This window comes from Bubalus kerabau, chromosome 2, assembly GCF_029407905.1.
Source record: "Bubalus kerabau isolate K-KA32 ecotype Philippines breed swamp buffalo chromosome 2, PCC_UOA_SB_1v2, whole genome shotgun sequence".
NCBI lineage: Eukaryota > Metazoa > Chordata > Mammalia > Artiodactyla > Bovidae > Bubalus > Bubalus kerabau.
The window spans coordinates 115469695-115485633 of NC_073625.1; the positions used below are offsets into that span (position 1 = coordinate 115469695).

At 45.1% G+C, this 15939-nt stretch overlaps 1 protein-coding gene across 17 annotated transcripts in view; it reads left to right on the forward strand.

Moving 5' to 3' along the window:
• Nucleotides 1-15939, forward strand: part of KALRN (kalirin RhoGEF kinase) — a 705836-nt gene that overhangs the window by 637457 nt on the left and 52440 nt on the right. For all 17 annotated transcript variants that reach the window (XM_055568424.1, XM_055568425.1, XM_055568444.1 and 14 more), the window contains 9 exons: nt 4286-4352; nt 6292-6395; nt 6572-6641; nt 6962-7048; nt 7903-7995; nt 8755-8805; nt 9675-9752; nt 13179-13364; nt 13730-13901. In XM_055568424.1, the coding sequence (XP_055424399.1) occupies nt 4286-4352; nt 6292-6395; nt 6572-6641; nt 6962-7048; nt 7903-7995; nt 8755-8805; nt 9675-9752; nt 13179-13364; nt 13730-13901 (908 nt within the window). The remainder of the gene's footprint in view (nt 1-4285; nt 4353-6291; nt 6396-6571; nt 6642-6961; nt 7049-7902; nt 7996-8754; nt 8806-9674; nt 9753-13178; nt 13365-13729; nt 13902-15939) is intronic.

The following is a 15939-nucleotide window of genomic DNA, read 5'->3' on the forward strand; positions in this document are numbered from 1 at the left end:
GGCTAGGGTCTAGCTCCACCGCTTCTCAAAGGTTTTGTCTATTTAAAAAACATTTTTTATATAGTAATATTTCTTTTTTGGTTATTTTAAAAATGTTTTAAAGATTGAATTATAGCTGATGTACAATATTACTTAAGCTACAGGTTTACAGCATAGTGATTCACGCAACTTTACAGGTTATATTCCATGTATAGTTATTATAAAATACTGGTATATTTCCCTGTGCTGTACAGTACACCCTGGCTTGTTTATTTTATAGTTCTCACTCCTAGTTTCTAAAATAGTTTCTACTTCTTACTCCTCTACTCCTATCTTGCCCCTGCCCACTTCCTCCTCCCCACTGGTAACCAGTTTGTCCCGTATATCTGTGAGTCTGTTTCCTTTTTGCTATGTTCATAGTTTGTTTTACTTTTTTGGATTCCACACATAAGTAATATCATACAGTATTTGTCTTTCTCTGTCTGACTTATTTCACTGTGGTCTGAGTTCCAAGAGAAACTCTTTGCTATTTGAATGTTTAGGGGTAAATACAGTTCACATTGCAGTCCATCTCACAAGGACCCAGGTGTTGTGTAAGGTTTGGGTTATCCTCCCTGATGTGAAGGCACTCTTCTGTTCCTTGGTTTGATCAAGAAGATGGCGACACCATTAATGTAAAACCACAGTCCCTCTGGAACTTCAGTTTTCTTGTTCAGGGTTTGACTGAGTGTTGGCAGCAGAGCTGCTGATGAGTCTGCACGTAGCCTGACGTGGGAGTGATGGTGAGCACACTGAGAACAGGCCAGGCGGTTGGGGAAGGCCCCTCCCTGTTCCTAATCCCTCAAACTCGTAACTCCTTGAGCCTGGTCATAGACCTGAAGATGAGCAGAAATAAATGAGGCCAGTCCCTCCTGTTGCCGGGAAATAGGCAAATGACCATTTGTGACTATTTCCTAGGAAACATCATAGCCAGGGCAGGGCTGTCACCTAGGGGAAATGAGCAGGGGGCATGTAAGCACTCTGGTTCTGTATTTACCACCTTAACTTTATGGTGCTCAGGGGAACCCCAAGAATAGAATAGAGGTAAAGAAATACCATCCCCAAAGGGAAATTTCTTAGGATTTGGACAAAGCTAATTCTCTTAGCTTTCCAGGTTGTTTTTACATAAATGAGACAGGGTCGAAGCTGATGTTCCAGTCTTGTCAAGCCAAAGCAAAACTTTCGTCAGGAAGATGAACGCTTATATCAGGGTGGTGACCTTTGAGATGACAGGTGCTCCTTGGCAAAGCCTGTCTCTACGTAAGAGCCTGTGAACAGTCATTGAAGCTTCCAGTCATTATCTTGCTTCCAGACGTGACTTTGTCTAATTTCGATCCGAGAGGCAAAAGTTTGTTGCCTCTTTTACCCATTTCGCTCATTTCTTCCCCCTCTCTCCCTCGCTCAGCTCTGTATCTCTCCACATCCTGTGCTGTCCCAAAAAGCCAGCTGTTAGAATGACTCATTCCTTTTGCTGTATATTGCCCTTATTCTGCTATAATTTATGGCCACAGTGAAAGAGATGATGTGTGGGTGTTTAATTGTAAACCCCACATGAGGCTGGAGGCTGAGGGGAATAGAGAACTGAGACTCAATCCAGTAAGACCTCAGAGTATTAAATGGGAGCTCCATGGAAAAAAGATGAAAACAGACAGTTATCTGTCCAGGAGAAGAAAAAAGTCAAGAATCGATGTAATTGTCTTCAAGTTTTAGCCACTCATTTATTCAACAGATATTTGTTGAATATCTGTTGTACCAACTGCTTGGCATATATCAGTGAATAAAACAAACAATAACAACAAAAGAAAAGTCCATGCTCTCATGGCAAGTTCACATTTTAATGTGAGAAATCATACAATAAAATTTAAAGTAAATCATGTAGTATGTTAGAAGCTGGAAAAAAAAAATAGTAAGGGCGATTGGGAGCATGGATGGGGCCATGCTGCAGCTCTAAATGGTTCTGACTGAAGTGTTCTGCATGAAGACCAGAAGGAGGTTGAACCGTTGCGGAAAAGTATTCTCAGCACAGGGAACAGCCAGTGCAGAGGCTCTAAGAGATTTTCTGGGGAAAACCAGCCATTCCCTACTACTGTGAAGGATAGAGGGTCAGATGTGGATCTTACCTGTATCTGGAAGTAGTTAGTTGGACCAGAAAATAACATTTACTTTGTATTACTCTTTGCAACCCCATGGACTGTATAGTCCTGGAGAATACTCCAGGCCAGAATACTGGAGTGGATAGCCTTTCCCTTCTCCAGGGGATCTTCCCAACCCAGGGATCAAAACCAGGTCTCCTGCATTGCAGGCGGATTCTTTACCAGTTGAGCCACCAGGGAAGCCCAAGAATACTGAAGTGGATAGTCTATCCCTTCTCCAGTGGATCTTCCTAACCCAGGAATTGAACTGGGGTCTCCTGCATTGTAGGTGGACTCTCTACCAACTGAGCTATAAAGGAAGCCCATTAATAAATAAATAATAAATAACAAATAATAATTAATAAATGATAAATAACTTTTAATCAGAAGAACTGAACATGGAAAAATTGTTTTATTATCAGTTCAATTTATTTGGCAATTGATTGTGCACTGCCTTGAGTTTCAGGCAGCATAAATCTTTTACGTCCCTTTCAGATGTCTTTCCATGTGTCCTTATCTCTTCAAGTGTTTCATCAGCTCTTGGAGGGAGGAGATGCTAGGTCCACTAGCAGCACCTAGTCCAATCCCCTTTCCTAGAGGCTGGAAAGCTAGGATACCCTTCAGTGTCAGCAGGATAGAAATACCATCCAGAGGCGGAGAGCCAGACTTCCTCCCCAGAGAGCCCTTCCAGCCCCAAATTCCCACTCTAACTTTCCTGTGGTTTTTCTTTTTACCACTTTCTTCTAAGCGGTAACTCAGTCTGTGCTCCAGTATATTTAAATGCTTTTATTTGGCCTTGCCAGTTCCTTCCTGTGGCCTGAAACACGTAATTGTGTGTATCAGAGAGAGGGAGCTGGTTGGAAGTGCTGGGCACACTGATAAAGAAGTGTGTGTTTCCCTTGCCTCCACCCCATCACCCTGGGGCTCCAGGCCCAGGGATTTGTGGCTTCTCTGCGCTGTATTGGACAAAAATTTCAGATGAATTGCTTCCAAGGCTTAGAACAGCTACCACCCTTGTGCTGCAGCCCCTCTTTGATGTCCTAGAACTTGATTCCTTCTCCCACTCAGACCAAAAATGCAGCTGTGCGGCTCTAGGCAGAACTCTTGCAAACTTGGATACAAGTCAGACTCCAGTAGGCTGCATACAGCTACCCTGCCTCTGTACACAGCCATACTTGCTTTATGTCCAGCTCTTTACTGTCTGGACAGAAAGAAATGTTTGGGTTTGATGCCTCAGGGACTCCAGAGAGCCAGTCTGAGTAGTTTAGCCAGGCTGCAGGCAGCAGTGAAAGAATGGTCTCTGAACTCTCGTACAGCTGGGTTCAGATCCCAGCTCTGCCTCTCACATTGTCATTTCTGGCAATACTGCCAGTCTCAACATCTGCATAAACTAGGGCTTACAGCACTTACCCTCTCATAAGCACAAAGTAAATGCTCTAAGAAGAAGAAATCATTAACAAGAAAGAAACCAAGAAAGTAAATATCCTTGTAGTGATTAAATCCCACCTCTGGTGGGGCTGGGGAGGTGGCCACACTGAAAGTGGTGATTAGGGAATGGCTTCAGTCAGTCTTTCTGACCTTGACTGGGGATTTTGCAGGCTGGTTACCATGGACACCTATCTGAATAATTGTAGCTTCTGTATCTCAAACACTTCACTTGATGAGTGTCTCTGAGGCCCAAAGGTTGCTTATCAAACAAATGTCTTTCTGTTCTGGTTAAGCAAAGAACAGAGTTGACCTGAAGGAGAAAAAGTCTCATGCTGATCAAAGCTTTCATAACTCAGGTTTGCCCAAGTGGCTGTTATTCCTTCTGCCTTGTGTTGTACAATTATTCAGTTATAGGTGAGGGAGGAGGAATTGTAAACAATGGGAAGACAAACGCTTGGCTGTAAGTGTTGTTCTTTTGGCATTGCTGCCGTCTGGGAAAGCCCTCTCAGCCTGGATGCCCTCAGCTTCTCACCAGTGGGGGCCTCTCATCCAGGGGGCATCAGCCAGCACCTCCGCCAGAGTGCTCAGTGTGGGTTTGGGTGGTCTTGTCATAGAGGCACCAAAGTGACTTTATTGTGAACTTTGATGTGAGGATTTCTTGCTTCACAGTGAAGAGGAGCCATCATTGTTCTTAATCTCTTGCTCAGGTTTGTCCTGAATGAACTGGTACAGACAGAGAAGGACTATGTCAAGGACCTGGGAATTGTGGTGGAGGTGAGTACCTGGCTCAGGACACGTCTGTGGTCACCCAGCCAGGGGGATATTGGACCCTACCTGGGCCCCAGGGTATTTTCCTCTCCCTGGGTGTTTACAGAGATGAAACTAAAAATGGTAGTAGATCGAATACAATATGTGATTTTTTTTTTTTTTTACACTTTTTTTTTTTTTTTTTTACCTTTTCCCCTTGAAATACTATAGGAGATTTAGGGGGATGCAGGGCCTCAAATGTTGCAGCCTCTTGGTTAGACCTGAATCCATTCCACCTTGTTTTAGGTAACCAAGCCATTGTCTCCAAAGCTTTGCATTGGTATTTAACCAACGTATATATTAGTTATATATATGTGTGCATGTGTGCTAAGTCACTTTAGTCATGTCCGACTCTTTGCGGCCCTATGGACCGTAGCCTGCCAGGATCCTCTGTCCATGGGATTCTCCAGGCAGGAATACTGGAGTGGGTTGCCATGCGCTCCTCCAGAGGATCTTCCCGACCCAGGGATCGAACCCATATCTCTTACATCTCCTGCATTGTCAGGTGGGTTCTTTATCAGTAGCGCCACCCGGGAAGCCCATATTTGTGTGTGTGTGTGTGTATATAAGAAATATATGGACATATATTCCTCAAGGCTATGAGCCACCATGAGCACTCAGCAGGTCAAGCAGGTCACTCTTAGTGAAACCTCGGGGCTTCTGTGTTTCCCTAGATTTTTAAGGACAGCATATTGCTACCAAGCCGACAGACAAACTAAAAACCACCAATAAAGCAAGATTGGCAGATCCACAGTTGAGTCAACTTGATAGTAAATAAAACAATTCTCTCTCCATAGGGGTTTACTTTAGAGGGATTTAGACACATGGATGAGAAGGTATAAGAAAGTAAATGGATAATTTAGATGGCTTAGAGCCCTGTGGTTAATCATCTTAAACGAAAAGATGTGAAGTCTAACAACGTGAATGCCTGATATCTAAATCACTTGCTGCTTCCTTGCATTGGGTCTATAAGTCCCAGTCCTAGGCAGTCTTCTGATTTAGGGGTTCATACAGTCCATGGGGTTGCAAAGAGTCGGGCACAACTGAGCAACTAATACACACACACACGCACACACATGCACACACACACATTTGCCTATCCCGAACCTTGGATAAACAGACTAACCTGGCATACAGAGGACCTGAATTCTAACTTAGGAAAGTTATCCTCTTCTCCAGGGTGAGATGGGGACAGCTAAAGGTGTAGCAGCTACCAGAGGCAGTCCAGCCTGGGAGTGTGGTGGGCTTAGGAGTCTGGAGCCTGAGGTCCAGGGATTAGTCATATCAGTGGTATGACTTAGACATATCACATAATCCCCTGTGCATTGGCTTTCTCATCTTTTGAATGGGACAAATGCTGCTGATAACAACATCAGAACTTAAAGCTGAAATGAGATTATATTTGCTAGCACTTTACAGAAGCTGTGCTGTGCTTAGTCACTCAGTCATGTCCAACTCTTTGTGACCCCATGAACTGTAGCTTGCCAGCCTCCTCTGTCCATGGGATTCTCCAGGCAAGAATACTGGAGTGGGTTGCCATGTCCTTCTCCAGTTACAGAAGCTGAAGTATTCACATATTAAGACTTATTTCTAAGTCAGACACATCTAGTTTTAAGCCTTCAAAGACATAACTTGGATTGGGAGACAGGAGAGGAACAGCCAGCTATATCTTCTTTGTCCCTACTTTCTTAAGGGGGCTGGAGACAAAGAAAGGGACCCAGAACTTCAGAAAGCTCTGTCTGTCACTCTGCATAAGGGTGAAGTCCTGGTTGAGTGGTGAGAAACCATAGAAGCCCTTAAGGGCTTCTCCTCACACAGAGAGTGGGCTTCCTCCAGGCTTCTGGGTGGGCCTTGGTCTAGAAATATTCTCTGAAATGCTGTACTCACCATTGCCTCTGCCCTGCAGGGTTTCATGAAGAGAATAGAAGAAAAGGGTGTCCCCGAGGACATGCGAGGAAAGGATAAAATCGTGTTTGGAAATATTCACCAGATTTATGATTGGCATAAGGAGTAAGTGCTGCATTGCCCTGAGGATCAGGGTGTCCTGGAACCTGGGGCTCTCCCAGCCTCCCGCATCTGACCTTAGGGGTAGAGTCTGGGGGGAGTCTTCTGTCATTTATCTCCTCATTGAAAAGTAATACAGTTCTGAAGAATGTGGCTTTCTTCTCTTCTCCATCCTCCGTTAGTGTTTTCCTGGGTGAACTGGAAAAATGTATCCAGGAGCAAGACAGATTGGCACAGCTCTTTATTAAATATGTGAGTGTTGCCCCACGCCCCACCCCTCCCCCTCACAGCAGGCTCATTGCATGCATTTTACAATCCCTTCCCTTCTCTCCTCTTCCTCCTCACCCCTTTCTGAGCTGTTGGGGTTTTTTCCTGCCTTCCTTGGCAGTTTGGAAGATGGGTTCTTGCCCACTGTGTTTACTCTTCTGTCCCTGTTGTTCAGCCGCACTGGTGCATCCCCAGAGCGTGAACCAGATCTGTGTCCTCTTCTCCACGCTTAGACCAGCTTAGTGCTCTCAGGTTGACTGCGCAGCTCAGGTGCCTGAGCGCTTTTCCCTCTTCCCTCCTTGCAGGAGCGGAAGCTGCACATCTACGTGTGGTACTGCCAGAACAAGCCACGCTCCGAGTACATCGTTGCCGAGTACGACGCCTACTTTGAAGTAAGCTGCTCGATTTTGGCTGAACCAGGGTTGGGGCAAGAAACTCAGGCCAAGATCAACCCATTCAGGAACCCCCACCCAGCACTGCCCATCCCTCAGGACAGAGATAGCCACCTCCTCAGAGTCATTAATTAGCTTCTTGGCTAAGTTCTCATGAGTCCCTTTGCTGGAGAGGAGCGGAAGCAGCCCAGTGAGTGGACTGGAGTCCCTGCTGATAGAATGACTCTGTAATTCGAAGACTGCTGCAGAATTCCGGTCCTCCTCCCATGGCCCCGGAGCCCACTGTGCCCCCAGTCTTTGTCACCAGGCACTGGAGACTGCTGAGGGCCCTCCTCCTCCCCGGGGGCGCTCATAGGCACCTTGTACATAGCCTCTGCTCCTGTTCCCAGAGATCCAGCAAGCACCTCAAAGTGTCTGTTCTGTCCCAACCTGGAAGTGTTTATTTTGCTGGAGGAGAGGCAGCACCTTGTCTAGGAAAGAGCCCGCAACTAATTGTTTGCAGATCTGAGTTCAGGGTCCAGCCCCTAGGCCTCTGTGTCCCAGGGAAATCCCTTCATTTCTGACTTGACCCTGAAGGGGAAGAGAGAAAGGAACACCCATTCCAGCTTGTCCCCAGGACAGGGGTAAGGACACAGGGAGACAGAGCTTGATAGGTAAGAAGGTGATAATGAGGTGTGCTATGTGTTAATAACCAATGAACCATTGTGTAGGCAGTTCTACCCATTGTGTGCCTTGGAGATTCTAAACCTTTACTGGCAAACATGAAGACCTGCCTTCCTTTCCTTTGAACCCGTAACCAGAGCACCCCAATCCTTTGGTTCCTTTTTGCGTAATACAGCTCCCTTGTGTTCCAGGAGGTGAAACAAGAGATAAATCAAAGGCTGACGCTTAGCGACTTCCTTATCAAGCCCATTCAGAGAATAACAAAATATCAATTGCTCCTCAAGGTAAGAGGGCTGTGAGCTCTGCTCAGGGCCAGAGCAGGGTCTTAGTCAGGCTCTGAGTTAGGGAGCAGGTCAGCTCGAGGTTCCGTCTCCACCACACTTTTCCTATGGGAGGCCTATGTGGGTTTTACCTTACCCGCTGGTTATTTGCATCACCTTTGCCCCCAAATAAATTGCATGCCTGTTGTTCCTGTCTTTAAGTTTGGTCATTATTTGATTTTCTTTGTTCCAAATCACTTTCTTACATTGTTGCAGTCACCGACTAACTTGGTACCTTTAAAAACTAAAAAATTATAAGAGCATAAAATCAGAGAAGAATTCACCGAGAAAGAAAATGCAAAAAAACCTAGAAATCTCAGAAGAGTTAAACCTAAAATTTGATCATTTTTTACTTTTTAAAGTTGTTTAATTTGAGTTGTCTTACAGAAATATAAGGCAAATAGAAGAGATATCTAACTGTCTTGTCTCCCATTCCTTCTCATTCATTCTTGTCATCATTCCCCTTTTGTCCCTGTTCACTCACTCTCTCCTCTTCGCCCCTCCCCTCTACCCATAGTTTTGAATCTTTGAATGTTTTCTCCGTGTCTACCGTGACTCGTAACTTCATATCTCAGCTACTACAAAGCATTGCCATCTCTGCTGGGGAGGAGTCTTCTGGGTGTCATCTTGGTTTTTATGATGCTTCCTTTTTTTTTAATAGTGCTGTATTTTCCTAACTGGTTTTACCCTCCCCTCACCCTTCCCTGCCTCCCCACTTGCTAGGACTTCCTGAGATACAGCGAGAAGGCTGGTTTGGAGTGTTCAGATATTGAGGTGAGTTTTCTGCTTGTAATGCTGGTGGTTGTCATGGGTCAGTACTGAATGTCTCCCTCTAGAGGGGAAGTATTGACTGGAGAATAGAGGATCCAGGCCAACTCAGACAGCAGAGCCCCTTACAGACAGCTGCCCAGCAGGATGAGGAATGCCAAGCACTGAGGAGCACACTGAGGGTTTATCAAGAACACAAGAATCCAAACTTGAGCCAGAGCAGAGCTTAGCTCCACTGATATTCTCTTTGTGGCTCCCAGTGACATGTGGTGTGAAAGGGTGGCATTTGAGCTCTCTAACATCCTGCAGAGATTGAGTGTTTCAGTGTACAGCTTTATCCATGAATCCAGGTGCTGTTTGAAGCTGACATATAAATTATTCCATTTTCACTCCCTCCCTGGGCCCCGAGGATTACTCTCTAAGTGAAGTCCTTTGAGACAACGTCACCATGGGGATTATTTTAAGCCAGAGTGGTTACAGACCATTCTGGCAGGTTATTTTAGGTTAAAACCTCTAGTGTTTCACAAACAAGGCTAAGCTGTTGCTTGGGCAGCCAGAAAGCAACAAAGAGAAGAAAGAAAATGTGAGAAGGAAAGCAAATGGATAAACAAAAGCGGGAAGGTAGAAAAAGGATGGACTGGGTAGCCTCCTTCCTGATGTGGTCACTGATTCGTGTGGAGCCTCTGCATGGATGACCAACACCCCGCAACCTAGAACAGGAAATCCATTCTCTTCTGAAGTGGACAGTAGGGACCAGTGTCCTTTCCTAGGATCAAGAAGCCACCAGGAGGCCTCAGTCTTCCAGTATGGAATTGTCCTGAGCCCCCTACCCAAGTGCTGCTCCTGGCTATGACTACTGCTTTTCTTCCCCACAGAAAGCAGTGGAGTTAATGTGCCTTGTTCCAAAACGCTGCAATGACATGATGAACCTGGGACGCCTGCAGGGCTTTGAGGTGAGCTCTCAGGAAGGCTTCTTAGCCCTCTCTCTTTGGAGCAGCAGGAGCCCAGGCTTCCCTTTGAAGCCTTGTGCCCACCCTCTCTGTCTCTCTTGCTGTCTACGCCATTGTGCCTGGGCCCCTCTGGTTCACGGGCCTAGAAGATGCACCTATTTAGGATTTCCAGCAATAGAGCAGTCATAGGTCAACCAGGTTGCAGTCAGAATTCCAAGGGGGTTGGAAAGACCCAAGATTCTTTATAGCCGTGGACCTGCCAATGACCTCTTCCCTTTTTCTTACTTAAGAAATGCTAGGAATGTGAGGGAGTGCAGGACTGTGTGATAGGAGTAGAACTAGGGAGAAATGGAACACACTTTTTTTTTTCCTTCTGAGAGGGTGGTTCTAATAAACAGGTATACATAGTGACTGGCTTTTTAGTTAAGTGGATGTTTAAAGCTCTAAAACCTCACAGTGCACATTTCTATTCTTTGACAAGAAGAGTCAAGCCTTGGGAGAAACAGCTGGATGTACCCAGGATTTGGGTTTCAATTGAATATGCTAGTGTGCTAGGGAGAAGAAGGCAATGGCACCCCACTCCAGTACTCTTGCCTGGAAAATCCCATGGACGAAGGAGCCTGGAAGGCTGCAGTCCATGGGGTCGCTGAAGGTCGGACACGACTGAGCGACTTCATTTTCACTTTTCACTTAAATGCATTGGAGAAGGAAATGGCAACCCACTCCAGTGTTCTTGCCTGGAGAATCCCAGGGACGGGGGAGCCTGGTGGGCTGCCGTCTCTGGGGTCGCACAGAGTCGGACATGACTGAAGCGACTTAGCAGCAGCAGCAGCAGCAGTGTGCTAGGGCTGCCATAACCAGAGTTAGCGTGCTAGGGTGGTCATAACCAGAGTACTGTGGACTTCAACAACAGAAATACATCATCTCATGTTTCCACAAGCTGGAAATCAGATCAAGTTGTAGGCAAGGGTGGTTTCTTCTGAGCGCTGTGAGGAAAGGGTCTGTTCAGGCCTCCCTCCTTGGCTTGTAGATGGCCATCTTCATGTTCACATGGCATTCTTGCTGTGCCTTCATATCATCTTCCTTCTGTACATACCTCTGTGGAAATTTCCCCTTTTTATAAACACATCAATCATTTGATTAGGGCTCACTGTAATGACCTCACTTCAACTTGTTTCCCTTTGTAAAGACTCTGTCTTTGAATAAGGTTGCATTCTGAGGTACTGGGGGTTAAGACTTTAACATGCAACTTGGAGAAGGGATTCAGTTCAACCCAAAACAATGAATCTCAGAAGAGCAAATTAGCTTTCCTGATTTAAGCTGAACACAGTCTATTTTAAATACTAATATGATAAAACTGGAACTAACACAATTATTGACAGTGCTTATAGTTGTTGTTGAGCCCCTTAGAGAAAGATGTGGATCTTCTAATCCTGTTTCCCAGTAATCTTGTAACATTGCATTTTTCATTTTGGAAACGGGGCTTTTCTTTCTGGCTAAACTAGAATAAAATAGACATAAGGTAGACTGGTATATATGTAAGGTTAGGAAGTGCTATATTCAGGTTTGGGTTAATGAGTCTGATTCATGATGGTTTTGAGCCAAATTCTTTTGTCCTTTCTGCCCTTACAGCCCATCCTGCTCTCCCTTTCTGATTTTCATCACTTTGTTGTGATCAGGAACTATGTGGAGTGTCTTTTTGCTCTTAATGTTTTTCACAGGTTCCGGTTCTCCACAGTAGACCTGAGGTCTTTGAGAAGAAGGGCCGTGCATCAGAAATCCATCTCAAGTTTTCACATAGTGTTTCTTAAGTCACACTAGATGACATTTTACACTTGTTTGCTTGGAATTATGCCAGGTCTGAGGCTGTTCTGAAGAAGCCAAGAAATTCCTTTTGCCCTTCATCCTTGATGTTCCCTGTGTTTTTCTGAGCAAGAGTCTGACTTGAATTTCTCTTGGTCTCTGGAGGAACTGAACTCTGACAGGAGGAGCATCTGATGTGCCTTCTGACCCACTCAGACTTCACAGGAACCATATTATACATGTTCATGTGTCCACAGAAGGACGTATATAGGAGGGTAGAATTATTTTCTTTTTTAAATCAACCACCACCATCTCCTTTTTTCATCAAGTCCTAGAGAATCTGCTTTGCATTCCTTCTGCTAACTGGGAAGGACCATTCCTTCTGAAGTCCATGGCTCTGGGGCAGGGAGAAGTTAACCCCTTCACTTAGATTCCCTCCCTTTTACATCCTTTAGCTTTCCCTTCAGTGTTGGCAGGGCTATAACTCTTGGGTCAGGCTCTTATGTAATATTAATAGAGCTTTTAGAGCTGGTCACTGGCTTAATATTAACTTTGGACCAGGGTAGAGATAAGCCTGTTTGGCTGCTGACCTTGACAGTAAGGACCATGATCCAAGCAAAGGGCAGGCATTTCTCAGGAACATGAAAGGAAAATAGCTCATGTGTTAGGTAATGTTTGGAAAAAGGCATCATGTGCAGAGAATAGCCCACATTTGCATTAAAGGACAAAAGTTTTCAGCTGAGAATACAGTTTAGAGGCAGTGCTCTGGTCACTGTCTCAGATGGCAGCATCTTCTTGTTGCAGAACAGTAGAAAAAGCAAGGCTCTCCAGTAGCATCTATGAAGACTTGCTGGCTTGGCTAGATTCCCTTGAAAGATGTGACAGTATTCTGAAAATCTGGTTAGAACTGGTAAACCAAATGTACTCTACTTCCTAGACTGGGTGTCAAGTGATCTGGCAACTGGAGACATTATAAGAAGGATTCCAGGACCCCCAAAAAATATCCATCAGCTTATAAAATAAGCGTACCTATTGATAGTATCTCAGCTGTACCTGCTGATCTGTAGCAGGAGATGAAGGTCTCAATTTCACCAGCCTGAAATAATAGAAGAGAGGGTCCCAGCTCATCTGGTGTGTGTGTGTGTGGTCCTGCCTCCATCATTTCCCTGGCCCTAGACTGGTTCTAGGTCCATGGCTTTGAGAGTACCCCCGGTCTTCTCCCAAGGGCCAGGCAGGCATACCTCTCAGTGGCACATTTTCTCGAAGGACAGCAAGGCCGCTTCCAGCTCCAGCATCACCTACTTTCTGTTTTGCTTTTACTAAAAAAAAATAAGGCTAGGACAATTCCTGAACATCTTTGTAGGTAATAATTTTATCTTCTTTCTGGCATTTTCCCCGAACTGCTTCTTCGTGGTTCTGTAGCCATCTTTCCCTTCCGTCTGGGGCCCTATGAGAAGGAAGGTGGCCACAGTCTACCCTAGATGGGCCCTGATTCAGTCTCTTACTAGAACCTGAGGCTTTTGCTGTCTGTTGTCCATGTCCCCAGAGGGGAGGTTCTGTTACCCAGAGGGCTAGGGTCAACTCCCTGTGCTTCACTTACTGCATTCCAACCCTTCTTCCCATCAGGGGACCCTGACTGCTCAGGGCAAGCTGCTGCAGCAGGACACATTCTACGTGATTGAGCTGGACGCTGGCATGCAGTCGCGGACCAAGGAGAGGCGTGTGTTCCTCTTTGAGCAAATCGTCATCTTCAGTGAACTGCTCAGGAAGGGCTCCCTCACCCCAGGCTACATGTTCAAAAGGAGCATCAAGGTGAGGATCCAGGCGAGGATGAGGACGGGCAAGGAAGAGCCACACTGGGGGAGCTGCTTTCCAAAGACAAGGCACTGGCATGAGTGAGGATCCAGAACAGTGAAGCTCTTTTAAGTGTGTAGCCTTCAGGCTTGAAGGTCGATTATCGTGAGAAAAGTGACAGCTTGGCACCAGTCTCCAAGGTGATCGTGCGGGTTCTCCAAGATCGAGTTGTTCGCTCAAAAGCAGAAACCAAAGTATTTAAGCTGTTAGAGCCAGGGCACATTTTTGGAAACATATGAAATAAAAGCTTGAAGGAACTGTAATATATTGTTGATATTTTTAAGCCACTTAGATATGTAAACGATCCCCTTGGTTTCTTCCAGATGAACTACTTGGTCCTGGAGGAGAACGTGGACAATGACCCCTGCAAGTTTGCGCTTCTGAACAGGGAGACTTCAGAGAGGGTCATTCTGCAAGCCGCCAATGCTGACATCCAGCAGGCCTGGGTGCAGGACATCAACCAAGTCTTAGAAACACAGCGAGACTTCTTAAATGGTAGGTACTGGGTCTGGCTTCTAGGCAGGCCATTTTCAGGGAACCTCACACCCCTAAGCCCCTTTGGGTCTGGACTGTTGGTGAGTTATGAGCCTCGATCACATTTACGTGCATTCCAACCTTGTAGTTTTCAGAAACACTGTGTAGAATTTTTCTGAACCCAAATATACAAGTGGGCAGATAGGGCATGATAAAGAAGGCCATGTTTCCAAAAGAAGAGAGAATCTCTTACAGCCTTGGCACAGAAGTTGTGCCTTGTGGCCACCATTACCAGCTGGTAATAACTGGGGCCGAAATCTGAAATGAGCACATTCTCTTTGTCTCAGGGGCCAGCTATCGGTGATGTACATTTTTCCATTGGGCAGTTAATGGCTGGTAATCTCAGAGGTTCTCTAGTGTTATCTAGAGATAACTGGGAGTTTGGCAGATCAGCTCAAATCCCTCTTTGCTCCCAACAGAGGTGATTGCTAACTCTAAATTTCAGGAATACCAAGAAGCTTCCCAGAACAAATCGTCACTTACACAGAGAATGGCATTCTCTATAGACTTACAGGAGTACTGTATGGCCATATGTGTTCCCTTGTTTACACACACACGTCCAACCCTTAGGCATATCACTTTTTCTAGTCTAGAATCTGGTCTCTTTGAAATGATGCACATAGAGCAGTTGCTGGGTGTCTAGCATGGACTGAATACTGTGGGGAGAGACTAGAGGTGGTGAACCTTGGTCAAGTCATGACGTGTCACTGGGCCTCCGTTGGCTCTCGTGAACGATCTACTCTGCAGCTTTGGAAGCAGGAAAACACAGCACACCTCCCATAGATAGCGTCAGTCTCTGTGTAGCCCCTGTTGTCTCCAGATAACTCCACAGAGCCTGTGAGATCATCAGGTATCAATTGTACTCCACGGTAAGGGATTTAGCACATTGTACCTATTTTAAAACAAATAACATGAGATTATATAGTAGAATGCCTTGATTTTTTAAGATAGAACATGAGACTTCAAGGCTTCCCAGGTGGCTCAGTGGTAAAGAATTCTCCTGCAACGCAGGAGATATGGGTTCAATCCCTGGGTCAGAAGATCCCCTGAAGAAGGAAATGGCAACTCACTTTGGTATTCTTGCCTGGAGAATTCCATGGACAGAGGAGCCTGACAGACTAAAGTCCATGGGGTCGCAAAAGAGGAGCCTGACAGACTACAGTCCATGGGGTTGCAAAGAGTTGGACATGACTTAGCAAGTAAAACAACAACATGAGACTTTAAAGCAATTACACAGAGAGTTTGGGCCATGCCTCTTGTCTCCCAACTGTAGAACAATTTGGTTAAAACAACAACAACAACAACACTAAACTATGTGATCTCTAGGGTTCTTTCTAATTCTAAAGAATCTAAAATTAAACACCAGCCCAGCCCTGAGGGATAGTAATGAAAGCTGTATATTGTTCACAGCTTTTGAATACACAACTTTGATTTAATGCTTATGTGGATAAAGTAAGCAAAAATGTGTGAAATATAAAAAACATTCATTAAATTGCATTCTGTTAGGAATTTCTGACAGAGTCTAAGTTGAAAATGAAGTTGTTAAGTTCATCAATTCAGGACGAAAGAACAATAAGGTAGGACAATAAATTGAAACTGTAGATAACTGAGTACCAGTAATGGCTCCCACCCATATATTGAGTCCTTTCTCTGTGTGAGACACGGTGCTGAGCATTTCACATATTATCACACTGTATTTTTCAAATGAGGAAGAGGAAGCTCAGAGAGGTAAATAAACTGGTCCCAAGTCAGAAAACCAGTAGGTGCTAGAATAAGAACTTGAACTAAGAGCTGTGTAACTTAAAATCAGGTTCTTAACCCTAAAACTGCAGTATAGTTGCTAGTGGTAGGGCATACATTTGTCTATGAACTCCCCAGCAAACAAAACAAAAAAACAGGATCGGGTATAAGACACTGTATCTGTCAGCCAGATACAAACCCAATCCAGAGATGTACAGCTTTCCTAATCCTAAGACCTAAGTTAGGCAGATTGAGGCTG